This window comes from Orcinus orca, chromosome 9, assembly GCF_937001465.1.
Source record: "Orcinus orca chromosome 9, mOrcOrc1.1, whole genome shotgun sequence".
In the NCBI taxonomy this organism is placed as follows: Eukaryota; Metazoa; Chordata; class Mammalia; order Artiodactyla; family Delphinidae; genus Orcinus; species Orcinus orca.
In genome coordinates this window covers 79,462,458-79,476,016 of record NC_064567.1, presented here as the reverse complement: position 1 = coordinate 79,476,016, position 13,559 = coordinate 79,462,458, and the positions used below count along the sequence as shown (strand labels likewise).

The following is a 13,559-nucleotide window of genomic DNA, read 5'->3' as shown; positions in this document are numbered from 1 at the left end:
GCCAAGCTTTTCTGTTCTCTCTGCTGCCCTTTCTATGGTTTGTATGTTCTTTGCCTGGAATTCTGCACCTCCCCGCCTTCCCACTTCACCTCCCATTTACCTGGCCACGGCCCACTTTCTCCATGAAGCTTTCCCTGACCGAACTTGTGTTAGTTTAGTAGCTCCTAGTACCACCATAGCCCCCATGCCTATCATATTTCTCATCCTACTATAGTGTGTCTCCTGTGTTTGACATTATTCCTCACTAGAATGCAGACTTCTTGATGTGTCTTATTATATTCTTTTGTCACCAACATCCTGTAGAGCATCTGGAATACAGAAAATGCTCAATAAGCATTTGTTGAATCAAAGAATGGCATAATGAGTTAATTAACAAGTGAATAAATCTGAAACTTTTAGTGTTCAAATTAAAAAAAAAACTATGAAATGCAATAAAAACAAAAACCTCAGGATAAGATTCTGATTTTTCAAAAATGCTTCAGGGAGAAAATATCAAAAGAAAGAAAAAACTGTTGGCATTTATATGAATAGCAGAGTTCTTTGAGTTTTTGTTCCTCAAAAAGACTATATTTAATAATTTAAATCCAGGAACACAGGGACTCTATCTTCTTCTAGTATTTGTCCCCAATAGTTTGAGCCGCAAAAGACTGTGTCTACTCTCAACTAGTTTGTAGGAAAGAAAATAAAACAATCATTTGACCTTGGCGATACAAAAACAAACCCATTGTGAATAATTCTAAGTTAAAATGCATAAGTAAAATACTTTTCTACACAACTCCTTTTTTTACAATACAAACTCCAGTTGAAGTTTTAGTGAAACATACTTCATTGCCTTAATATTTTATCAACCTTATCAAGAGCTTAGTTCACAGATGGTATTATTAATCGATCAGAGTTTTTACTCACCATGTTGTAAATACAGATTTTAAGTGTTTAGTGAGAAAAATTCACAGTTTTTCATGCCCTTCTTATTTTCTTAAGTCTTGCCTAAGCATTTCTCCTATTTATGTTGTAAATGTCTACAAATCTGAATGTGAAACATGTTCGTTTCATGGAAAAGACATGGCTAAAGATGGATTTAACTACCTCATTTTATAACTGAACTGTATCATTTTGTTAGAAAATCATTCTACTTTTGCACTATTTCACAGAGTGATTATTACATGCATAATTGCAAAGAGAAACAAAATGCACTTGGGAGGATGAGGATGGATAAGAATGGTCCACAGGTTCCAACCTCCCAGTTTACACTCACGGTCTGTGTAGGATGCTGAAAGAAATCAGGAAAAGCAGGTCCTTTTACTAGTTATGTAGTTGTTTGGACTTTCTGTTTGTTTTTGCTTTGGCAAATAGCTAGCATTAGCTATCAATGTCAAGAAGGTGGTTTCTGACGTACGAAGGAAAAAAGAAAACCGCGTTCTGAATCTGTTCATTTGCATTTGCTAGCATCCATGACAGTACTGTGTTTCCCTGGTGGCAAAACTGTGACATTACTACCAGCATGGTCAAATCAGATTTCTAAGGGGGAGAAGGTCCATGGGGAATTGAAGACGACATTTTTTTTCTTCTTTTTTTTTTGAGGAAACCATAAGCAAGTATTCAAATAGCTCATTAGCAACTAGCAGTTAATGGCCAGAAGCAACAGTGAGCATGTGGATGCTTGGCATTCTGCCAAATGACAAAGCACAGCAGTCTTAACCTGGATAAGAAATTACAGATATTCTTTAGGCACAGGAACATGCTAAAGGCATAAGTTTCTACACAGTTGGGACGAATTCAAGAAACGAGCCAGCACATTCACTTCTGTTTATAGAGGTTGTCATTGTAAAGACATACACTTTACCTTCATTTCGATGATTTCATTTATTTTTCTAACATTTATGAAGTCCTATTTTGTGCCAGAACTATTCATTTGTAATTCTGCCTTGAATACACAGTTAATAAAATAGAAACATTTATTTGTAAAAAAAGTTTTAATGGTATTAAGAGCTTGAGATAATCACTTAAGTTTTCTCTGCATGAATTCCGACTCCCTTTCATTCAACTGACATTGACCTTTAATTCACAGAATTTGTAATGAGGGGATATATTCACAAAGGTCTCATTATGATGAATAAAAGTGCAGGAAGAAAATTTCAGCAGCTGTTAACTTTTGTAGTTTTGTTTGCTGTAAAATGTAACATAAGACATGAAAAGGGCAGAAAGAAAATTTTGGTGACCATGAAATACCTCATTCATGGTTATTTGTTGATATAAAATTCAGTAAGTCTTTAACTTGAAAGTATCCTAAAAATTCTAACAACAAAGCTAGCACTTTCAAAAGCAAAGTGTGAAAAGGTACCTGACAAATCAGAGTGGTTTTCCCCAAACACTAGTAACACGTACATTAGCATACCTTAGGTACTTTAGGTATGGTATGTATTAAATTACACCTAGAACTGGTAATAAAAATCTGGGTCAGAATGAAACGTTTTAAAACAGTAGCAATAGAATTGAGCTGACAAACTATTAAAGAAATCCCAAAGTTACTGAAGGTGCTATCAACTTAATAAAAAGAATACTGCAATATTATATCAAATGTAAACTGATGCAAAAAAGTCAGTTAATACTTTTCCTTCCTGACCAAAATGACATATGACATAAAGAAAATATTTCCTGAATTTTTTTTTTTTTTTGCAGTACGCGGGCCTCTCAGTGTTGTGGCCTCTCCCATTGCGGAGCGCAGGCTCCGGACACGCAGGCTCAGCGCCATGGCTCACGGACCCAGCCGCTCCGCAGCATGTGGGATCTACCCAGACTGGGGCACGAACCTGTGTCCCCTGCATCGGCAGGCGGACTCTCAACCACTGCGCCACCAGGGAAGCCCCTTCCTGAATTTTTATTTGGCCGGCCACCAAACCTAATAATTTTTAGTGGCAAGATAAGTCCTAAGCATCTTTCGCTGACTTGAAAGGTACAGACAAGTAATGCAGCAATTCATTTTACTAAGTAATTCATTGTTTCAAAAAACTGTTTTTAAAACCCGATTATAATGTCTTGCCTTCTTCAACCAGTTACTTAAGACCACTTTCAATGTAATATTAGTAATCACTGTAGAGGGAAAGTGTGGTTAAACACATAGAAATATTGTACCTGTGATATGAATTTATATACCACCAAGGTAAATTCTGTTAATACAAAGTGACATTTAAAGAGCAAACCTAATTAATGTATGATTTCATTTTGATTGGCTTCTAAACATAGAGAACATAGCTCAATGAAGAGCTATTACTCCTTAAATCTTGTTTCACACAGAGTCATTGCCAGTTACTAACATTTCCATTCTAAATTAGACTATAAATTTTATAAAAGTGTTCATTAACCTTTCACCTAACAAATAATATTTATTCCTTACTTAGTTTTTCAGTAAGCTTTTACTCCATGTGATCTTAAGTCAACAGAATTTAGGTTAAGTAAAATGAAACTTGTATCTAAAGTTAAGATATTATAAGAAATTCTCAGATTCGTGAGCATGTTTTTTTCTTTGGGGGCCTTGTTAGTTTTATGACTATTGTTACAAATTTGAGGGTTTTTTTTTTTTAAATGATGAAAGTGAATCTTAATGTGAACAGGTATTAAAAGTTAAGTGTGACCTATAATTAACAAAGAAACGAAGAAGCAGAAATGGTCCAAAGAGGGTCACCTTTTTGCTGGAGTCCTGTCCTAACCCATCGGCAGAGAACATGTGCGGTCATAAAATTCCACATTAATGCGTTCTTTTCCTGTCAGAGTAAGCTGCACCAGGCCTACCAAATTCCAACTCAGGTAGCTCCATTTTTTCCAGTCCAAATTCCTGCTGCTTTTTCAATTGGGTGAATTATTTCTACTTCCTGTCTTTTAAAGAGTTGCTGGCTCACAGAGGTTATCAGATTTCCATCCCAGTGGCTGCTGCATAGCCACAGTAAGTGAATGATCTCTCAAAGGTACTTTGGGATGAAAGCTAGCGGATAAATGAGAAGAATTATATTTTTATTTCTTCTCTTTGCAGGGATTATTCTATAACTTTTGTGTTTAGCTTGGAGGGCTCTTATGATTTGATTTCTTTTCTGAATAAGGGAAACAGTCACCCAGATGGCAAGCACTTCACATTTTAGCATCGTGTAATTCGATTTGGAAGTTCAATGAAATTCACTTGGAAATGTCCCTCCAGTAATATTTCCCCTCTTAAAAAAAATTCAGTTTCAAATTCCTGGTTTCATGCAAAAACAAGCTCCAAGGAGGCTGAGTGGTGAGTGGCTAAAAAACAATTACTTTTAACCATTAAAAGAAATGTTCAAAATAAATGGTGTTCTCTTCCAATCTTCTTAGGATTTTACTAGAGAAGTAGTGTTTACTGTGTAATTTTTGACTTTCAATACCTTTTATAATATTCTTGTGAACACTATCCCCAAATTTATTTTTGGTTTGTTTGTTTAGGAAGCTCAGGGAGTATTTCATTCAGTCGATATTTATAGGAGGCCTTTTCTGTGCAATATATTGTATGGTAAAAGAAAGATGATAAGACAGTCTCTTTCTTCCAGACATATTCAAATCTTAAATCTATGAAGTTACAAAAATCACTAAAAACATTAGAAAAAAATTGTATGAGTCTATCAAATGCATGTATTTTAACTCATATGCTGCCAATCTACCACGAATTTCTAACATTTATGAACCTGGCATTCTCCAAAAGTGGCATTCTTAAGGTTCTGATTCCTACTAAGTCCAAACTGACTTAAGCAACTCAATTCCCATATTTAAAATCTCCCCTCTGCATATTGTGTTTACACACACACATATATGAGTGAGTAGCAGAACTCAGGATATCATAGTATTTTCTTAAAAATCTTATATTCTTTAAAAATATCTCTTTATTCAAGCTCCTAAAGAACTAATCACTACGTGAAATTCTCATCTTAAAGCACTTGCAAATTATGAAGCTGTAGTAAATCAAACCTTCCCTACTGTTTAGAGCTAACGTAAGATTTTTGTTCTACAAATAAATATCCGTATATATAAAAGCTCTACTTATTTGGACCTGAGTACCATTACTGCGACAGGGGACTGTGGGAACTCGGATGCAAGGCCCAGCAGAATCAACTGTCTGGAATAAGTTCACGGAACGTGTTGTCTCTAGAATATACAGGAACATCTGCATCAACTCTCGGTCCAGCATAAGGTATGTTGATTACTCATCAGTGGGGAGTTTTAAGTTTTACCCACTTATTTAGGATAGGAAATCTCTACTTGTTATTTTACATGTTTTCATTTTCTGTAAACAGGATGACCTAATAGTAGCAGATAACTCTAAGTGCTGCAAATGTAATGACAGAAGCTTGTACATCTGTACCATACAACTATCAGAACCTCTCAACACTGAGGAAACAGAATGATTCCTAAGAGCACCTATGTGAGGTGTCAGGGATTGCTCCCTTCAACTTTATACTTGGCAACTCAATCAGCTGTCTGTACCATAGCAGTGCTGGAGTATTTGATAAGGGTGTTCCATTTTCAGTCCCAAACTGTATTAAAGAAAAAGGATTTTTCTGAGATTTAAGTGAGATTTTCATGTATCTTGACTAATTTAATTGAAATCCAATTGAAATCCAGATCAGACATGGCCAGCTTATTCTATTATGCCAACGTGGACATAGTTTGAGCCACTCAACCTCTACAGCTTACATTTTAAATTAACAGGAATGACTTTGAAATTCCAAATTGAGATGACTCTCTGCTGAATTCTACTGACACAGAGAAAGGTACCAAGAAGAGAATATTAGAAGTTCCCTTAAAGTCACAGAGTAATTAATACATAAAGAATTAACATATGTTAAAATAGTTTGGTTTCTCTAGCTACCTTTTTATAAAAAGTATTTACATAATTGCATTTTGTGAACAATAAATGACATAATACAAAATACCTTCTATCAGGTATTAAGGGACAGTTTGTGTTTTCTGGATGAGACGTCCATACTTCATAGCAGCTGCACTTATTTCAGAGTAAAATTGGCTCAGGTGAGTATGGCTTGAAATTTAATATCCATGCTCCCAGCACCAATAAATAGATATGACACAGCAATGTATATGAAGAAACACCGAAGAATCTGCCTGAAGTTTCGAAATCAATATGACTACCCCCTGATGTCTGCAGCCATGATAATTACCAATTAAAGTGGAGATGAATGAGGAGCTGGCATCAAAAGGACATCTGCCCCTTCCTCTCTCAGATCTGTGTGATTCCAGGTGAAAAAGGGGATCCTTTAAAGAAAACCAGAAAAGCCATTATGTATTTGCCAACTTTAATAAGAATTTAATTTCTCAGAAAAAATACATTTAACCTTGATTATTTACAAAACAGGTATTGTAAACACGGCACCAGTGAGAAACATCAAGTTATTTAGGAACAAACTGGATTTTATAAATAAACACGTGGGTTTTCAGGCCCATGTGGGTTTTCTCACTTCTCTCAAAAAGGATGCAGGTGCTGAAATGAAAGAAATTTGCAGTTTTTAATCACTTGATCAGCCAGTATTAGTTATTCTGAGATGTGTCAGTTAAATATTCCAAATGAATGGAGACTTGCTGAAAAAAGAAAAAAGAAAAAAAAAAGGTGAGTAAAAAGGAGACTCTGATAAACATGGAAATGGGCATTTATTCCACAAAGGCCATTATTGATTTTTTGAATAATCTCTAAAAGAAAATGATCAAATTTTCTATCAATAATTTGGAATATTTATTTCCAATCATTTTTATTCTTCATTGCATATTCTTTGTATAGACAACTAATATTTAATAATTTAGAGAATGATTACTGCATAAATAATTACTGGGATATACATGTAGAAGTTGATGCCATATTATGAACAATATTTCAGTATGGTTTTGCACAAATGAGATTTTGAAAATAAACATTTCCATGAAAAACTACTACTTTATTGGTTCCTATTGCAATCACATAACCACAGAACTTTTTCTGAATGTTCTCAGATTGCAAAATTCTCATTAATGGGTATTTTTACAAGTAATCTCCATTAAGTGTGTTATAAGTGGTTTCAGTTAAAAAAAAAAAAAAGTAGTCTGGAAAAAGTGACAATAAAAATCAATATAGAGGGGCTTCCCTGGTGGCGCAGTGGTTGAGAGTCCGCCTGCCCTTGCAGGGGACACAGGTTTGTGCCCCGGTCCGGGAGGATCCCACATGCCGCGGAGCAGCTGGGCCCGTGAGCCATGGCCGCTGAGCCTGTGCGTCCGGAGCCTGTGCTCCGCAGCGGGAGAGGCCACAGCAGTGAGAAGTCCGTGTACCGCAAAAAAAAAAAAATTAAAAATCAATATAGAATATTTTGTCGGAAAAAAAACCCCACTTTGCAATAGAATATTGTCAAAACTGCCCACTGTGGCATCTATAAGTAGTCCCGCCCACCTGTGAATAATGAACCTGCAAACAATCCAAAGTCCTTTGGAACCTTTAAGGGTTGCATACACTTTTCTAGAACTTGATCTGGACTTTCCTAGACAGCCTATTTACTCCACATTATCTATGCCATCCTTTTCTTGCCATTCTTATCCAACACACATTCCTCTTTCTCTCTGTGATACTCTAAAATCACCATTTTGATCCTGCCATTTCAAGACCTTTCTGGTAAGTGCAGAGCTCACCTGACTCATAAAACTCCAGTCTTGTTCTTGGAACCGAACCATAGCCTAGAGAACAAATGTGGCCTCTGAGTCCAGAGGTGTGGCTAAACTGATACTTTAAGCCAGAAAAAGAAAAGTTTATCTATTTATACCCTTCACACGAATCAGTAGAGAGAAAGAATGCCAGTAAATAATTTGAAACATTTTTGTGTTCGCTTCCCACAGACAACAGATTTGCAATGACATGAAAAGAAAATGTTTGTTGAAATGAGCTAGAATGACTGGTCTACCCAGCTAATACTTAAAAGGAAAGGGTTTCATCTAAATTTGCCAAACATATCCATAGTGTTTGTTATATGGAGGAGGAAATGATCAAGTCTATGAATGAAATACTTGTTTAGCCCTTTAGTCACTGCCACTTTATAGAATATTTGGTAAAAATAGGTAGGGTATACATACTATACTTGCTCTAATACAGTCAAATGTCCAAATGTTTGCTCATAGAAAGCAGTTGAAGAAATATACTGAACTACTTTCTTAAATCAAGACTTTTGGGGGCTTCCCTGGTGGCGCAGTGGTTGAGAGTTCACCTGCCGATGCAGGGGACACGGGTTCGTGCCCCGGTCCGGGAGGATCCCACATGCCGCGGAGCAGCTGGGCCCGTGAGCCATGGCCGCTGAGCCTGTGCGTCCGGAGCCTGTGCTCCGCAACGGGAGAGGCCCAAAAGACTTTTGATAGCTTCAACATTCTGTGATACTCAACTTTTTGTCTCTAATGATGGATGAAGTTGATTTATCTAACAGATATAATTAGAAACTGTAAACACTAAAATTGAAACTTCAAGAGAAAAACAAGTATACTGCTTACTGATTCAAGGAATATAATATATTCATTTAAATTTAAACTGTCAAGTGGGTGAAACAGAAAATACAAACTGTAAGAATGCTAAGATCAAGAGAATCTCAGATTTTGAAGAACCACAAAGTTAGATGAAGGAAATGAAGTTACAATTTGTTAGAAAAGTCACAGGTTTTTGTAAATATAAATCATGATCTAGGTTCCTAAGGCTACTACTGTGGATTTGTGAATTTCAGCGTGTTCCTGAGATATCAAGTATGGGACACAGCAGTGTCTTCAACTTTCAAGAGAAGTAAATTGAATCAACTGGAAACTATATCCACAAAAGCCTATAACCCTAACATTCTGAGAACAAATAAGTGGAACCCAGGATGTATGAAGCACAACTTTGTGCAATATGTAAAATCTGTTTGAGTCTGTAAAAGGATGAACTCTTTCATGAAACTTCAAATTTGACAACTGAATACTGAATACTAAGTACTTATATATTCTCAGAGATCTATGCCTCAAGTCCAGACTCAGATGTACCTTGACTGAACCCTTCCCACCTTTCTCCAGAAGACTTCAAATATCTCTCTCTCATTAATTTGATTAATGGCTAAAACTGCCTTAACAAATAGTCTTTTGAAATAATGAACAAATTAAGTCTTTTTGCCTGCTTTTCACATCAGTGTTAAAAATCCACATTTTTGAAGAGCTTAAAGGATAGACATACCTATCATTTTAATTTTTTAAATTCATGTGTTCTCAACGTACACTTACATCAAATTATCACGATGTACACTTTAAATATCTTACAATTTTATTTTTCAATTAGAACTCAGTAAAGCTGGAAAAAATACGTGTATTCTGCAATTTGTAGGTTTTTAGCCCACTAATGATTAAAAAAAAGATAAACTATTAGAACATCCCTGCTTTAGACAAGCACCATTATCTTTATAAAAAGAAGGTCCAAATCTGTAGAGGATACAATCATTTCATGCATACATAACCCTTGGTTAATAATACTGCAGAAGTCAGATAATACCAAAATGGATGACAGTGTTAAGCTGGATTGTAAATTGTGCTATGTACTTCTTAAATTTGAAGACTACACTATTTCTAACAAAATAGTGAAGAGGTGCTTTGAATGCTTGAAAGTTCTATAACTTGTATCTCATCACTTCGCATAGTCTTCTTTGACCCTGTCCCCAAACCTGACTAGTTCTTTTTTTTTTTTTTTTTTCGCAGTACACGGGCCTCTCACTGTTGTGGCCTCTCCCGTTGCGGAGCACAGGCTCCGGACGTGCAGGCTCAGCGGCCATGGCTAATGGGCCCAGCCGCTCTGCGGCATGTGGGATCTTCCCGGACCAGGGCACGAACCCGTGTCCCCTGCATTGGCAGGCGGACTCTCAACCACTGCGCCACCAGGGAAGCCCCTGACTAGTTCTTAAATGAACATTTCCATTATTAAATTAAAATGTCACTACATAAAACAGGAAGCTCTATATTTATTTTTATTAATCAGAACATACCTTTCTGCAGAAGTATAATATAGGTGCTGTCAATATTCCTTATTTAAATCACTGGATGCCTTAAAAACAGTAATACTGTCTCCCTGCTTTTTACTTTATTTCTGAATTACTAAGTTAAATGAAACTGTTAACAAAAATATGTTGCCTGGTTTTTAGTAAAGGCTATTATGATGTTATGACTAAAATAACATTTGATAATAAAAGCCAGTAAATGGTTGACATTTTTTACGTGAGTGACTTGAGAGTCTAAGTATGGCTATGATTACACACAGCTTTACATTCCTATTATTTTGAACTCAGCCTCGTTTGTCAGTTGAACTCAACTGTTCATTTGTCTGTGATAAATCAGTGACTGGCCTCAATAAATTTTATCTGAGCACATTACGTGCAGTCAAACCTTAACACATAATTACATGACACTTACAGAAGTTAAACAAAAGAAGCAAGGCCAGAAAAAGTAAGAAGATAAAGTTATCTTACACCCAATCAACGTTTTATGACATGGTAAAAACAAAAGATCTGCCTGTGGTGAAAGCTAATCAAACCTAAAAATGGTTTGCCCCTTTTTTTTTAAAAATGTATTTACTTGGGCTTCCCTGGTGGCGCAGTGGTTGAGAGTCTGCCTGCCGATGCAGGGGACATGGGTTCGTGCCCCGGTCCGGGAAGATCCCACATGCCACGGAGCGGCTGGGCCCGTGAGCCATGGCCGCTGAGCCTGTGCATCTGGAGCCTGTTTTCCACAACGGGAGAGGCCACAACAGTGAAAGGCCCGTGTACCGCAAAAAAAAAAAAAAAAAAAAAAAATTATTTATTTTGGTCTGCATTGGGTCTTCGTTGCTGTCTGTGGGCTTCTCACTGAGGTAGGTTCTCTTTGTTGCAGAGCACTGGCTCTAGGTGCACGGGCTTCAGTAGTTGTGGCTCGCGGACTCAGTTGCTCCACGGCATGTGGGATCTTCCCGGACCAGGGCTTGAACCCATGTCCCCTGCAGTGGCAGGTGGATTCTCAACCACTGTGCCACCAGGGAAGTCCGAGTTTGCCTCTTTCACGAATGTACTCAAAACTCCTCTTTTTAACCCATCAATCTTTGTTGATAACAAGTATGAGATTTCCACTGAACAAATCATGAAAGATGAACAAGGTCAGAGAGGCAACTTCTATTGGAGATAAGATGACTACTAAAACCATATTTCTGATCTAATTTTATTGCTTCTCTAAAACCTTTCTACCATGCCTTTTGAAATCCTTATTTAATGGTAAGTGAATCCCCAAATCCACACTCAATTTACAACATGCTTCAATACCTCCTTGCCTTAATTGAGTCATAGCTCCCATACTAGGCATAATTATGGAGCCTCAAAATGTTCATGTCCTAACGCACGGAACCTATGAATACCTCACTTTGCATAGCAAAACGGACTTTTCAGATGTGATTAAGTTAAGGACATTCAGATGGGGATAGTACCCTGAATTAGCCAGGTGAGCCCAATGTAATCACATGAGTCCTAAAAATGGTCAGAGAAGATGTGATGATGACAGCCAAGAACCAACCAAAGCAATGCAGTGTGGGGAAGACTAGACCCGCCATTCATTGCTGGCTCTGATGATGGAAGAATGGGGCCATGAGCTAAGGAATGTGGGTGGTTCTCTAGAAGCTGGAAAAAAGAATGTCATGGATTCTTCCCCGAGATCTTCTGGAAGGAATGCATCCCTACTGACATCTTGATTTTATTCCAGTGAGAATCATTTTAGACTTCTCATCTACAGAATTATTAGATAAAACATTTGTTTCATTCTAAGCCACTAAATTGACGGTAATTTCTTACGGCAGCCTTAAAAAATGAACGCAGCTCCTATGAGGATATTGCTCCACACAGCTTCTCACACTCCCAGCTCTTTTGCATGATTAATCATAAAATTATAAATATTTTTGACCCAATACAAACCTCCAGAGTTGAAACCCTTTTATTTTTTTCAAAATACAAAGGTCCCTTCCCATCTTCTCCCCCTTAGTCAGCCCTCACTTTGCCCCTTGTTCTCTTATCCACATGTCTACCTTCGCCATTTCTAAACCTAGGATAGTGATGATGCTAAAGCAAACCATTCAAAAATATAAAGCAATCACTAACAACCAGTGGTTTTTAGCTCAGCCCTCAAAATTTCCAAGGAATGTATGTTTCCCTGGTTACGTCCTTTTATAACTCTTTTGAGCAGCTATGTGCTCAGACACCCTAACTCATGATCTCCCTTGACATTCAGTAGACAGCCTCACACCTTACGATTGATGGAGAAAATCAGTTTCCATTATTTATGTAATTATTCAGAAAAAAAAAATCAGTTTCCACTTGTCAGGTCCTGGCCCTGGAACAGGAAACCCAGTAGCAAACAAAACTCCAAGCCTTATCACTCTACTATTCTCATAAAATTGCCCCCAATAGATTTTTTGTTTTTACTGTATCTATCTGCAATGTTCAACGCTGTTGCCTGCACCATGGCACTTTTGATTCACTCCTCTACCATTTACCACCTTAGTTTTAACCAGCCTCCTGAGCAGTCTCCCCAGCCACTAATTCTTTACTCTGCTACCAAAGACTTCTGTCTGAAATGTGAATTTCCTCTTATCACCTCCCTACTTAAAATCTGTCATTGACTTCCCACAGACTCCAGAAAACAAAGTCTAAAGTCCTTAGGGTATTTACATAAGGGACTTTATACATAAATACTTCATCTCTAAAATGCTGCTCTTACAGTTTAAGTACCAACCATTCTGACTGCTTGTAGATTTTTTAATCTTTCTTGGACTTATTTATGTGTTTAGGATAATAATGCCCACACAGTATTAAAAATTCAGCACAGACCTTATCACCTCCAGGAATCCTGATCTGACCCATCTGTCTGCCCTAATACAGATTCTGGGTCCTCCTGAAGCATCATATAAATCCCCCTTTTACATCATTTACTCCTCTGTATTACAACTGTCTGTTTGACTCTATTCCCTACTGGTTCGTGAGGCTTCCTTGAGGAAACTGCCTATGTGACATTTATCTTTGATCCTCTGTATCAAATAAAATACCTGATGTATAATAAATGCACAGCTGTTTTTATTGTTTGAATAAATAGTTTTATCTCCTTTGTTGCGTGATCTTTGCCTACTTTCTCACAGATCTAAAACAACTCACAAAACAGAGCTGTGGCTAGGTATGTTGATTTAAAACGAGACGACACGTACAAGTTATTATGCTATTCTTTGTTGTACATGCTTTCCTGGGGCTACCCGTACAGCAGTATCACAGTTCTATTTTTTCTATATTTTGATTGCCATTGGCTTTAGTAACAACTAAAGGAAAAAATAAATGTGTTCTTAATTTCCCCTGCTATTTATTGAAGATAATGTATTTTCATAGACACTTTGACAATATATGATCAACTCTTGAGAGGTTTGATATATTAAAGGTTAGGATGAATAGAACATAATATCACATGGCAGTCGTTAAAAATAAAATCAAGTACTGAAGAATTATAGAGATGACTTATTTTAT

At 36.9% G+C, this 13,559-nt stretch overlaps 1 protein-coding gene across 1 annotated transcript in view; it reads right to left on the bottom strand.

The window, feature by feature from the left end:
- SEMA3E (semaphorin 3E) overlaps positions 1-13,559 on the bottom strand; it is a 265,665-nt gene that overhangs the window by 46,134 nt on the left and 205,972 nt on the right. The window contains exon 5 of the mRNA XM_004263414.3: positions 6,183-6,276. Coding sequence (XP_004263462.1) covers positions 6,183-6,276 — 94 coding nt within the window. The remainder of the gene's footprint in view (positions 1-6,182; positions 6,277-13,559) is intronic.